Below are 12,529 nucleotides of genomic sequence, written 5' to 3'. Positions count from 1 at the left end.
ACCCTGTGGACCAATGACCCAGTGTGCAGTGGGCGGGATGAACTCGGTCAGCCAGGACTGGACTTGATAGCCTCCTGCAGGACCTTTGATGAGCGTAAAGAACTCCGACCAATCGCCATCTCTCTCTCTGGAACAAGCCCCTCCCACCTTGGGGCCCTCCTTCCCTTCGTCCCTCAACCTGCTTTTTATTCTACAGAAGAAGAAACCATAAAGACTTTATCTTCGACGGGCTGGGCCAATGGTTGTAAAATAATCATTGTAAATATTTAAGTTACCTATTTAGCCAGAATAAAACAAAATAAATCCGAAGGGAAGTTAACAACTTCCATTATATAAATATAAATATATATATATTTGTTTTTTGTTTTTTTGGGGGGGGGATTTTTTTTGAAGAAAGAAAAGAGGAGAACTTTGAAATGTAGGTTTTAGACAATATCCAATATTATTATTGTTATTATAATTATTGCGAATACTTAAGTCTATGGCTGTTGAGCGTTGTCCTCTGGGGGGCGCCACATGTGCTCCTAGATGTGTGAACTCCACAGCGGGCCTTGCGCGGCATCGGATTATGCTCCTCCCCCCAGCTGATCACTATGGAAACCAACCAGGTCACACTTTTATCCGACTAAAATTCATGACAGAATCTAAAGATGATGCAGATGCTGGCCTTCTGGAGAGGTCCCTCGACGCTGAGAGCCACACGACGGCTGGTGAAGAGCAGACTGGGCCCTTGAGAGGGTTGCAGTCGGTGGGTATTTCACTCCCATCCTGATCGCCGGAGAACGCATGCCATGTGCAAAACAACTGTATCCGATTTCCTCACAGCACGATACAGCTGACCTGTCTATACGTCTGGGTTCAGCTGGGCTGACTGCTCGCCACGGTTGATTCACAATGTCTATTCAGCCAAGAGTCATTACTAAGTGTTTCACTATCTCCCATGGCAGGGTGTGTTGGTCACGCAATGCTATAATGGGTTATCACAAAGCAATGAAAGAGAATGGACTCTTGGTTCACTTCTGTCTAATATTGGCATTCATGGCACGGCGGGGAGTAGGTAAATGGCCGGTTTTTATTTTATTTGAACTGTTTCTTTGACCCTCCATCCTGTTTACCGGAGTTATCTTTCTCAATCTTTCCCTCCGCAAACCCATGAATAAAAATAAAAGCCTGTGCAATGTGTGGCTGTTATGGGGGGGTCACAGGTGAATCTCAAGGGGAAGAGGCTTTTTAAATAAATGTGTTCATGGTAGATTTGTACAATGAATGAATGGATGTGAGGGAGGGAGTTTAAAATGTTGTGAATGATGAAATTGAAACATGAAATTAAACTTGTTATTTCGTCTTTTCTTCGAATGTGTGTTCTTGTTTTTTGATTGCTTGTGTGAGCTGTTGCTAACACACGGTTTTTGTCTCAGAAAAAATCCAGCAGAGTTTAAATGTAGTTACGTTTTCTCAAACTAAATCCTTCAGTCTTCCTCGACGGAGCCCAGTCTTTATATGCCCTGGATTACACATGTTGTTTTTGGATTTATATGATAATTTTTCATGCAAAGAAAACTACAGCCCCTTGCTGCTCTGGTGCCATGCCGTAATTCCGACGCCTCATTGTTCCGACGTCTAAATGGTCCGAAATATTTCCCATTAGATCGACATGCCACTATGCCGACGGTTAAATGTTCCGAAAACGGAACCCATTGGTACGAAGGTCCGTTTGTCCGACTTTTCAAAAAGGAGGCGCATTAGGCCGACGGTTCAATATGCCGAATAGGCCAAGGCACAATTCCACATGTGTGATTATGAAACCAAAAATAAAAGACGATAGGCTAAGTTCCAGCAGTGCACTTCACCAAGCCAGACTGTTGCTGTGGGCTTGAACGGTCACAAGAGGTGAGTTTATGAAGCGCACGTTATACAAGGACTACTTTTCCCGTAAAGAAGTCAAACGGTGAGTGAAAAACAAATACAATTTTTATCTTTAGTAGCTGTGTGTGGGCCTATATGTGTTGTTTACTGTGTTTACAGTGGGCTTTTAGCCTAAATAAATTCGCTGGTATTGATTTAGTCAAACTTATATCTCATACCGTGTACTTAGTCGTGTGTGTGTGTGTGTGTGTGTGTGTGTGTGTGTGTGTGTGTGTGTGTGTGTGTGTGTGTGTGTGTGTGTGTGTGTGTGTGTGTGTGTGTGTGTGTGTGTGTGTGTGTGTGTGTGTGTGTGGAATTTGACCTACGCTCTCTGTCCATGGGGCTGAAACACCCTGTCGAAATGAATGCGTTGTCACTTTGCTCTCCAATATTCATCGTGAACGTGATATGTAGGCCTATGTTGTATTTGTGAGAGAGAGTGAGGTATAAAACTCTTTACATGTAGGCATATTCAACCGTCGGCATAGTGGCATGTCGATCTAATTGGAAATATTTCGGACCATTGAGACGTCGGAACAATGAGGTGTCGGAATTACGGGCAGGCCCCGCTGCTCTCGACGCGAATGATATACGTCACCCTCACTCTGGTTAGTACAGACGTGGCGATCTCTCTGCTCCACTTCACCGCTTTTTTCCAAAGGGAGGATAACGGCATCGGAGGTGAAAACCATTATAAGTCGGGGCATGTTGAGAGTTTCAGTTGTGCCGATGGGGAGATTGTCGGTCTTATCCACGCCAGTCGCAGGGAGCGTGACGTCACATACGAGACGTGTAGTCTTTCTCATTGTGTTTTCTCTACAGCCTTTAACTGAACAATTGCATAATAAACGGTCAAACTCTTGACATGATAATGTATCATTTAAACCAACCCGCAACATATGTGTTATTCAGGACATATAAAGACTGGGACCAGAAAATAATTACTTTCTCACCAAGAAACCATGAAACCCATTCATATTTTCCATCTCATGGGCTCTACCGGAAAGGCGTGACTTCGCCACTCTGACGAGGGTCTTCTAGGGCAGTGAAATCCAGCTGTTGCCTCTGGCGCCACCTGCTGAACAGTTTACTTGGATGTTGACTAAAATCGAAATAAGGATAAACCCTTGTCAAAAGACGCCACATTTAAAAAAAAAATGTTTTTAATCTGAATTTAACTTAAATATTTATGTCACTTAACATAAAATGTAATTTAACTAAAATGTAAGTGCACTTAAATGAAAGTGTACTTTATTGTTGTATGCATTTAGTACACTTGACAGCCCCAAGTGGTCCCTAATGCTCTCTACTTGACGGGACAGACTGAAACGGCTCATTGGTCTTCTCAAAGTAAAAGGTTCTGGGTTCATGCCTGACAGTTTATACTGACCAGAATTAGTCAATATTATATAGTATTCCCTAAAGAATGTTAAAGTAATTTTTTAATTGAAGTCTATTATAACTATAACTTTATCTACTATTATTAAATGTATTAATTGGAATTCCAAGTGACAAGTCTATAGTCAAGTCACAAGTGTGATCAAATCGCTGCAGAAAGGCACTCTGTTTGCTTACCAATGTTTGCTTGCTAGACCTTAACTATTACGGATAACAGTAACTTTAATTACTGGCAAGAGACAGAATATATTTTTAGTATACTAAAGAACTGAACTGTGATATTCTCGTGACCAGTGTGTTTGACACACGGCACAAAGGTATTAAGTTGGTCCCCCACTAATAAAGTATTCTCGTACCTTAGTATGTGCACTTATGTTCTTTAAGTGTACTTAAATAGGAATGCACTTTACAGACTAAAATGTCAACGGGAAGTGCACTTACAATTATTTACCCCTGATGCCTCAAAGGCATAATGTCATGGGTGTGACAGTAACCGGTATTATCAGGATAATTCCTTACAAACTTTCTGTTTGAAGTGTTTGAATGGCCCAGCTGCTATAGACAATGGGCTATAACTTTTCCAGGCAATAATAGTACAAATAAAAATCACACCTCATAGGAAGAAGGCTCCGGGTTCAACGCAGTCCGTGGTCTGCCCCTTTGAGATCGTACAAACAATATTTGTTTTCCATCTGTTTTCCTAAAAATTCTAAGCTCAATATAGGTTGCCTCTGTTTGCCCCTGCCACTGTTTTTCATGATAAGCCTTTTTATTATGTTCTTGTTTCCAGGGTGGAACGCCCAGGGCTGAACATGTCGGACTGCTCTGACAGGTGCTGGCAGGTAGAAGTGGCCCCAAGCCAAGGCTAATGCTGTTCTTCTATAGTTCCAATGCTGGCTCCCTCCCAGGTCTATGGGTCTCAGAGGGAGTTCCACCACTATGGCGGAGAAGGTCAGACTGGATATGTACGGGTAGTATTTTAAGGTTGTGTTTTTCTACAAAACACTGTTGCTTTCTCTATTGAGGTCTTCGCTTCATCTCCGCTGCTGAGGAGGCTGCAGTCTCCCCTCCCCCCCAACCAACCCGATCCTCACAGAGGAAACGTCTTCCTTTCCATAGTCAGATGTGTGCACTGCTCGTGGACTGTGTTCTCATTACAGGGACCGTGGGAAAGGGATGGGGGTGAGGGTTCTCACTTAAAGATGCCACGGGTCACTGGACAGTAGACTGTCACAACTCATTGGATGTCCTGTATCGAACAACCGCCAAATTATTATTTTTCCCATTACCTAGCCTAGTTGAAGCTCATTTTGTTTGGAAAATATCAACCAAGTGCTTCAGTTTCAAACACATGAGCATACTGCCAAATGCCATAATCAAGATTTAGAGGTATGGATGTGTGTGGAGATAGGCTCCACCCTCCCCACAAAGTCACATTTGAATACAGTTGAGAACATTCTCTTTTTCTTTGTTAGCACTTTATCCAGCAGAAAGGTATGATTGTTGTTCTTGCTGTGTTTCAGTTTATAAATTATGTTAAAACACCTTTTACAGAATAGGAATGTTATTTACCCAAAACAGAAACATCCAGAAAATAGCAGCCAACAGTTCTAATGCAAATGATGGAGGCCTTAACACTGAAGAGCATTGTGAGGAATAACTGTTTGACGTTGGAAATGTTTTATTGAGTAACTCTTTTTATTCTAAATTTATTTTATTTTGTCAATTTTTTTTACTTTTCCCCTCCTACCTTCCACCTCGGAATGACCCAAAATATGGCCTACGAGTATATAATTATTTTTATGTTTTTTTAATTTTGATTTTCCTATTGAGCTTTCTTTATTGGTTCTTCAGGAAAGACTAAACTTCGGTTAAAATGTACATTCCATACACTGTATATTCGTAGGCCTATTTGAATAGTGGAAATCCCAGAAGATTTGCATAACTGGTGGGAAAGATATGATGTGTACACATACTCTCTAACTGTCCCTGGGCAACTGCAGATTTCCGATACCATGTAAAGCAGACCTGTTGAGAGCTGTTAGTGAACTATAGACCAGTGTTTAGAAAATGATGGCATGTGTTTATTTGCATTAATCTTAGATAGTTCAAAAAAAGAATGAGCGTACACATAACAGGTTTGAAAACCATTGCTTTAGCCTCCTCAAGTTCTGAGCTTTTCTCTGAGCAGATGAGTGCTACGATGAGCATTAATTATATGTTTTGCTTCGCATACTTTTGCAAACACAGTTGAGCTAATATATGGTAAGAGAGCTGAGGCAATTGTGCTCCTCTCTAGAGCATTCCAAAGACTGAGGTCAACTTATCAATCGAAACAACACATGGTGCTTCCCCATCCAATAATGCACATTCAGGTGAAACTAATTTTAACAGTGGCTCAAAGAGTCTGACCCAATCACATGCCCCTCTAGGTTGTATCAGCACATTAAAAAGATAACACAACCTCATAGTTTGGTAGTGATTACTTCTCGGTCTGTACTCGGTCTGTCCAATTATGACATTTCCTTTTTTGCTCACCCAACTTTGATTAATTTTTTCGGCTCAATTTAATAAAAGGTAGTAAATCCATGGCAATTTCATACTGTCCCTTTGACCGCAGTTGTGCCATTGAGCACTCTAGGGGTTAAACATTTCCTGTATTTACCCTGGTGTATTCATCATCAGAATCATCAGAACTTTAGAGTGACCACTCCCATCTTATTCTTGCGATGTTCAGTCCATGATACCCATTTTAAAAAAATGAGTAAATAAAAGAAAAAAATGCACAGGCCAAAATTTCAATGTAAAAATACATATATTTCCTTGTGTTCTGAGGTAAACATAGGAATGTACTTTTCAACCTGGTAGTGTTTACAAAGTCCAGAACACATCTTCATCATCATACATACACGGATACAAGTCATAAACAATTTCATGCGCGGATAACATCTCAAAATAGCAAGGTTTCCATCACCTGTCATCCATTACAAAAGCTCTATTTTTGTACCCAAGGCCTTGAATAAATCTAACGATAATCAATAAACTAAGGCTTCATTGTTATTTTTATTTTTGCGTTTTTTTCTTTATATTCCACGGCAGTTATATTTTTTTTAATCTTTCATCCACTTCCACGCTCACATTACCTCGTAATGCCAAACACTACTGGCCAAGTCTGCACACTCTCTATTATACAGCAGGTGTACAGAACCACCTGATCCGAAAATACAAAATAAAAGTCCTTCTCTCTTTTAGCTTAATCTTTGTACTGCCAAGCAGACCAATGTCTGGTTCTTCAGTGGCGTCTGCGATGCGGCTGGCATCGATGTCTTCGTTCTTCCTCCTCTTCGTCATTTTCTTCGTTTTACCAGTCCATATGGCTATTGTTTTTTCTAACACACATAGTTCGAACTGCTCGCATGGATAAATAGGAGAAACTCATGACAGAGGAGGATGACCTCTCTCTCGGACTCTATAATTCCATAACATTACTTTTTGTCAACGTATATTTGTCTTTGCGGTGGCTCTCTTAGGGAGGGGCGAGAACGGAGAGAGGTTGTATCAAAACAATTGAGTGAATCCTTTCCCTGCACTTTTACGTGTGCCTGAGATAGAAAAGATTAACCTAGTTTTAGAAGTCCAAACGTCTCTCTCCATCCCACTCTTCTTCTCCCAATGATCCGTATCCGTGGAAACTCTGTCACCGAGAGACGGCGTCCGATCAGATGTTGACGTCCCGCACGTCGGTGGGCGTGGCCGAAAGCTCCTGGCTCTCCCCGTCCATCACACCCTTGGTTGCCGTGGTTCCCGAGTGGGGCTGCTGAGTCTGTAGTTGGGCCTGGCATAGGCTCATTTCAAACAGAGACTCAATTTGTTCTTGACATGCCCTCAAACAGTCCTTCAGAGAGAGAGAGAGAGAGATTTAGTATAATTCACCAGTAACCAGGTCAAGCTCCATTAATATGTAAATTAGTTTGAGAAATATATTTGAATATGATAACGCTTTCTTTTAGAATAAGCACACTCCACATTCTCTTCTGAGCTTAGTGATACCAAGAAGTATGAAACCTTGAACCATGGACATTGAAGTAAGAAGAGGCTGTTTTATCGGATAAGAAAAAAGGTAATTTATAAAGGGCTTGAATTATATTTTGTACGGTAAAGAAAGAACTCACATAAAACGTCACCTAAATGTACATGTAATAATAATATGTTAACGTGAGGACCCATCTTGGTTAAATGTAAGAAAAAAAAACTTGTTAATTTGCTGCATGCATTCATGTACTTTAGCTTTATCTTTATCTTGATTGGCTTTGTATACTAAGTCTTTAAATAGTAGGCGGGTCCACTTTGATTGACCAAAAAAACCAACCAACAGTTACGTGCTTCACTCACCGGATCACTTCTGATGATCTGCGCCAGGTTCTCTGTCAGATTCTGTTCTGTCATGGCATTACCCACAATCCTCATCTGCAAGCCCTTCACTGATGCCACCAGGCTGCCCGCGGCAACCATGGAGGGGGGGCTGGCGATGAACTTGACATCTGGAATGAGGAGAACGTATGAATAACCATACATCTGGATGACATCATCTGTTTATTTATCAAATGATGTCCTGCTAAACCCGCTTATTTTCTCTATAAATGTAATAAAATAATATTCAAGGTTTATACATAATACTATATATACTATATTCTTTATAATAAGGAATCATACTTATATTGATACTAATACTATGCTAATATTTAAGCACTAGCAAGAGGGGCCAGGTTAAAAAGACAGAGCATGAAACAGAAAAATATGAAAATGGGCCGCGAAAAAAAAAAAGACAATTGGCCCAATAAACGCATTGCATTCTGGGTTCTTACCGGTAGCGCAGAGGGCCACAAAGGTCTGAGCGTGCTTCCTGAGAATGGGCCTGTTCTCTGTTCTTATTGGCAGCCGGGACATGAAGAGGTCGAGGAAATCCAGTGGCGTCACAGAAGCCAGGTCCCACTTCAGTTTGGTCAGAACCAGCAGCTCCATTTGCTACGAGAGGAATGAACACAGTGTGGGTGTGAGCAAAGGTAGCAGCCAAAGAGAGAAGTTCTGCTACATGCAGAGACATGCTGTGAACACTAGAGGGCCTGAGGCTCTCCGTCCAATAGGCTCTCGGGGTATTCATCACAACCCCCTTCTCCTGGTGAAGAGGCGATTTAACTTAGCATGGCGAGGTGGCTGACTTCAAAGTGTAATTGTAGTTAATTTCGTAGATTGACATTAACGAAATGCAATAAATATACACAGTTATGTTTTATAAGTTGCACCTTCTATTGCTTCCTGGCACCAACATACCAAGACTATCTCCATGTCGGGGGGGTAACTGTCATGAAAATACATCACGTTCTGAGTCCATTGACTCAATAACATTTTGCCGTCTCTTGCTTTAGTCCTTGGTAACATCGAAGGATTTATTATGCATGTGTTAAGAAAGCATCCCCCCCCCCACAAACCTCATTCCCACTTATGCTACACATTCAAGTTACCCGGCCCGCTTCTTACGCATCTTACAATGCTATGTGGGTTGTGCTAGAGATTGAGCAGATAATGTCGGCTGCTTCAAACTGCAGCGGCAATGTTTTAAGTTGGTGTTGAAATTTACGACCCGAAATGCCATACACTCAAAAATGAAACCGAATGTGGCCGGGTTTCCTGTGCAGATTTCTGCCCTATAGCTGTGCACTATGGCACTCTCTATAGAGTTAAACATAAGTTAAGCATCAGTTAAATTTGGTTTGTGGGATATTCTGGGATTAGGCAAATTATGGGATAGCAACACAGCAGTATGAATAGTTTGCGAAGTGGTGGAGACGACTCCTAGGCCAACCGACACTTGTGTACGTATAACGTAACGTATAACATCATTAAAAAAGTAGGACGTTTGTCAATCCTTCACACAAGAGCATCAGTGGTTCATGAAAACCTAAGGTTTTAAATTAGTTGCAATTGATTTCCAGACAACAAAATGGCCAACGAGTGAATCACGATAAAAAAAAGTAAAAAAAATAAGGTTTTTACTGTATACTTATACTACTGAGTATATTTAGTACTATTCAACAGACTGATTTTATCCGCAGGAAGTCACTGAGACGAAATGTCCCTCAGGAGCGCAGCTTCTGTCAGCTGAACTGATACATGCGATAGGTGCAGCGTTTGAAACCTACCCGCAGCTGCCCGGGTGAGATAGAGTTGTCTGTGTATATGCAAAGCTTCTCGGCGGTCAGAGGAATGGTTTCCCTCATCTTGGAGGCCAGGAACATGCAGGCGGCTGCCAGCAGCTGAAGGTGTCCCTTTTTGGTGGGCTCCACAGAGAGGAAGCGATCCAAGTAGTTCATGGCCAGTGGGAAGACATCCTCCTCGCACTTCTGCTCCTCACACACCTGCCGGAAGAACAAGAAGAAGGAGGTAGTAAAATACCTGTTGATTGCTGCTCCTAGTGTGTTTGGTGAGAGATTGAGGAACTCTGAAAACCTGTTAATATTTACAATGTTTGCCCTTGCAGAAAACCAGTACTTATTGACCTGAAGAGAAAATGTTGTACATTGAATCGGTTCAAAACGGCTTAGAACTTGTCTTAGTCGATGGTGATCATTTAAAATGGACCATGTGGTGCAGATCCCTGTACTGCATAATGTAAATTATACATGTTTAATAAAATATATAGACTTTTTTCTCCCCACAAAGGAAACGTCATAGTATTTGCTGCCATCTACAGGTGGTCGTGTAGACTGGCCATGTTGCTCCTGCTGCTCATTCACACAAAAGTCTGTTAAAAGAGGTTGTGCCTTTGGGTGGCAGCAAACTAAACCCTGACCAAAGTTGTAGCTGGTTAGTGTGGAGCTAGGCTGAAAGAATGCAGTCTTTGGGGCAATATAGATCAGTGATAATTGACTTTGTCCATAAAGTGCTTTTGGGGCTTGACTAGATGGTAAAAGCAGAGGTGAGAGAATGTGAACGAGACTAGCAAGGTCTGACATCCTTCCATGGAAGTGTATGCTAATGGCCAGAACTAAAACCACTTTGCTTCAGGCCTATGCACTGAATCTGGATGACCTGTATACAAACGTGAGACGAAAGTAAATTTTGTTTGTTTAGATTTTCTTCAATACAACCAGTAGTGAACTTGAGTCAACCAAAACACTTTTATTAACTAGTTATCAGAAGGTAATAATTATATTGCCAAGAGATGACACTTTAATATTTATTATTTAAAATAATCAGATATAAAAATGTATTCATCTGCTATAAAAGGCTCTGTCGCTGTTTGTCTGATAAATATGTCATAAAACCAATAATAAAATGAGTAACTGGACCCATATAAGTTTTGTTTTATTGCTTCGCTGCTAGTTGAATCAGTTCTCTTTCATGTTACCAAATGTTTGCAAAATGTGTAACAAAAGATGATATAATAAGATAAGGTGTTTTATTATATTATTATAAGGCACCAGATGTTGAACGAATCACACGACGAGATTTAGCCGTGGTGGCATATGTTTTGCTACCACGCCGTTGTGTGATCAAGCGATAGGCCCTGCTGCTCTTCGACGAAGAGAACAGAAAGTTGAGAATGGACTGGCTCGCGCAGGCGTCTTCATGAATGAACACACAAAGGCTTGCAGCGCGTGGTCTCGAGGAAGAAGAAAAAAAAAAACACCACGGTAGCTTCGAGCTTCAGCGTGTTAAAAGTCTCGAATGGACTTTCAAACAAAAGTCTGGACCTTTACTGTTTGGCAAACCATACTGATGAGAATCATAAACATTTTTCCTTAACGATTGAATAAATGAAGTGAGCTTAAAACATGGCATTACATTTATTGAAATGTCTATAAAATATTGCCAAGCGTTTAATGTCATTTCATTGTTTCAAGAGTCCTACCTCTTTGGTTTATAGTTGTTTACACAAAAAAATAAGAATATAGCCTACGACTAACGTATTGGGTTATTTGACATCACTGTGCATCAACAGGATCACAATTAGAGACATGCATACATTCCTAGATAGCGTTCTACTTAATTCACAGTGTCCCAACTCACCTCTAACATCCAAGTCGAAACTATTCTTCTCATGTACGGTGCGATTTCTTTTTGGACGCATTTGAAATAGTTGGTGGCTGGTAGATAGTAGTCCTCTGCTCGTAACAACGCATGTAGAACTCTATCATTGAGCAAGTTGCTGTCGAGGTAGGCCCTTCGAAAACTATCCACTTCACAGCAAATCAACTGCGGTTCCATTTCCGTTCGGCTCAATCGCTTCAGTCCTGCTGCTTTAAAGTTTCACTCTGTCTGTTTGGCAGAAGCTTTAATAACCCTCATATGTTGGAGTTCGACATTATTCTATGCTAAATATATTGCTAGTTAATCTTTCATAGACTGAACCGCGACTGTTTCTACCTTTGAGGACTTGTAAATAAATAAAGTAGCCCGAACTATTCCCTATTATCATCCGTTATTTCTCTTCTTCGGGATGACCTTGTATCGTTGTTCCCGATGGTGGATCTTATTCTGTTTCAGTGGTGCCGGTTCGCCAGAGCTTTACGAGAGCATGAGGTTGCAGTATGCCGTTTTTCCGAGTCCTTCCTACTGCTCTCTCTCTCTCTCTCTCTCTCTCTCTCTCTCTCTCTCTCTCTCTCTCTCTCTCTCTCTCTCTCTCTCTCTCTCTCTCTCTCTCTCTCTCTCTCTCTCTCTCTCTCTCTCTCTCTCTCTCTCTCTCTCTCTCTCTCTCTCTCTCTCTCTCTCTCTCTCTCTCTCTCTCTCTCTCTCTCTCTCTCTCTTCTCTCTCTCTCTCTCTCTCTCTCTCTCTCTCTCGCGCTCTCGCGCTCTCGCGCTCTCTCTCTCTCTCTCTCTCTCTCTCTCTCTCTCTCTCTCTCTCTCTCTCTCTCTCTCTCGCTCTCTCTCGCTCTCTCTCTCTCTCTCTCTCTCTCTCGCTCTCTCTCTCTCTCTCTCTCTCTCTCTCTCTCTCTCTCTCTCTAGCTCTCTCTCTCTCTCTCTCTCTCTCTCTCTCTACAACGAGATAAGTTTAGTGCAAGGCCACACACCACTAGTCGCACTCCTCCTCTCACCCCTCCTCCAAACTATCTAACTATCTCCACTCCCTGTCTTAAAGCCCCTTATCTGCCTGGCCCCACACATAGCCTGTGAGACGCCTGCCGATTACAGTACGGCTACGGAGAATAAAAAGGAAGCCGGGGAC

At 41.7% G+C, this 12,529-nt stretch overlaps 1 protein-coding gene and 1 long non-coding RNA gene across 2 annotated transcripts; one reads left to right on the top strand and one right to left on the bottom strand.

The window, feature by feature from the left end:
• The first annotated feature begins 2,462 nt into the window (after positions 1-2,462).
• On the top strand, positions 2,463-6,089 carry LOC115550762 (uncharacterized). The gene is made up of 2 exons (XR_003977947.1): positions 2,463-2,513; positions 4,094-6,089. It is a non-coding gene; the product is annotated as an uncharacterized LOC115550762 (long non-coding RNA).
• On the bottom strand, positions 5,366-11,978 carry LOC115550761 (G1/S-specific cyclin-D1). The gene is made up of 5 exons (XM_030366050.1): positions 11,374-11,978; positions 9,504-9,719; positions 8,169-8,328; positions 7,696-7,844; positions 5,366-7,198 (listed from the first exon to the last, which is right to left on the bottom strand). The coding sequence occupies exons 1-5, from the start codon at positions 11,569-11,571 to the stop codon at positions 7,022-7,024; spliced, it is 900 nt and encodes a 299-aa protein (XP_030221910.1). The 5' UTR covers positions 11,572-11,978; the 3' UTR covers positions 5,366-7,021.
• Between the last annotated feature and the right edge of the window lie 551 nt (positions 11,979-12,529).

The sequence above is a fragment of the Gadus morhua genome, chromosome 9 (assembly GCF_902167405.1).
Source record: "Gadus morhua chromosome 9, gadMor3.0, whole genome shotgun sequence".
In the NCBI taxonomy this organism is placed as follows: Eukaryota; Metazoa; Chordata; class Actinopteri; order Gadiformes; family Gadidae; genus Gadus; species Gadus morhua.
This window is presented reverse-complemented; position numbering and strand designations above follow the sequence as displayed.

Coding starts and splice junctions, on each gene's coding strand:
- LOC115550761 (XM_030366050.1), bottom strand. CDS start 11,571: ATGGAACCGCAGTTGATTTGCTGTGAAGTGGATAGTTTTCGAAGGGCC. Junction 9,720..11,373: donor TTTCGACTTGGATGTTAGAG/GTGAGTTGGGAC, acceptor TTCTTCCGGCAG/GTGTGTGAGGAGCAGAAGTG. Junction 7,199..7,695: donor AGATCATCAGAAGTGATCCG/GTGAGTGAAGCA, acceptor CTCTCTCTGAAG/GACTGTTTGAGGGCATGTCA.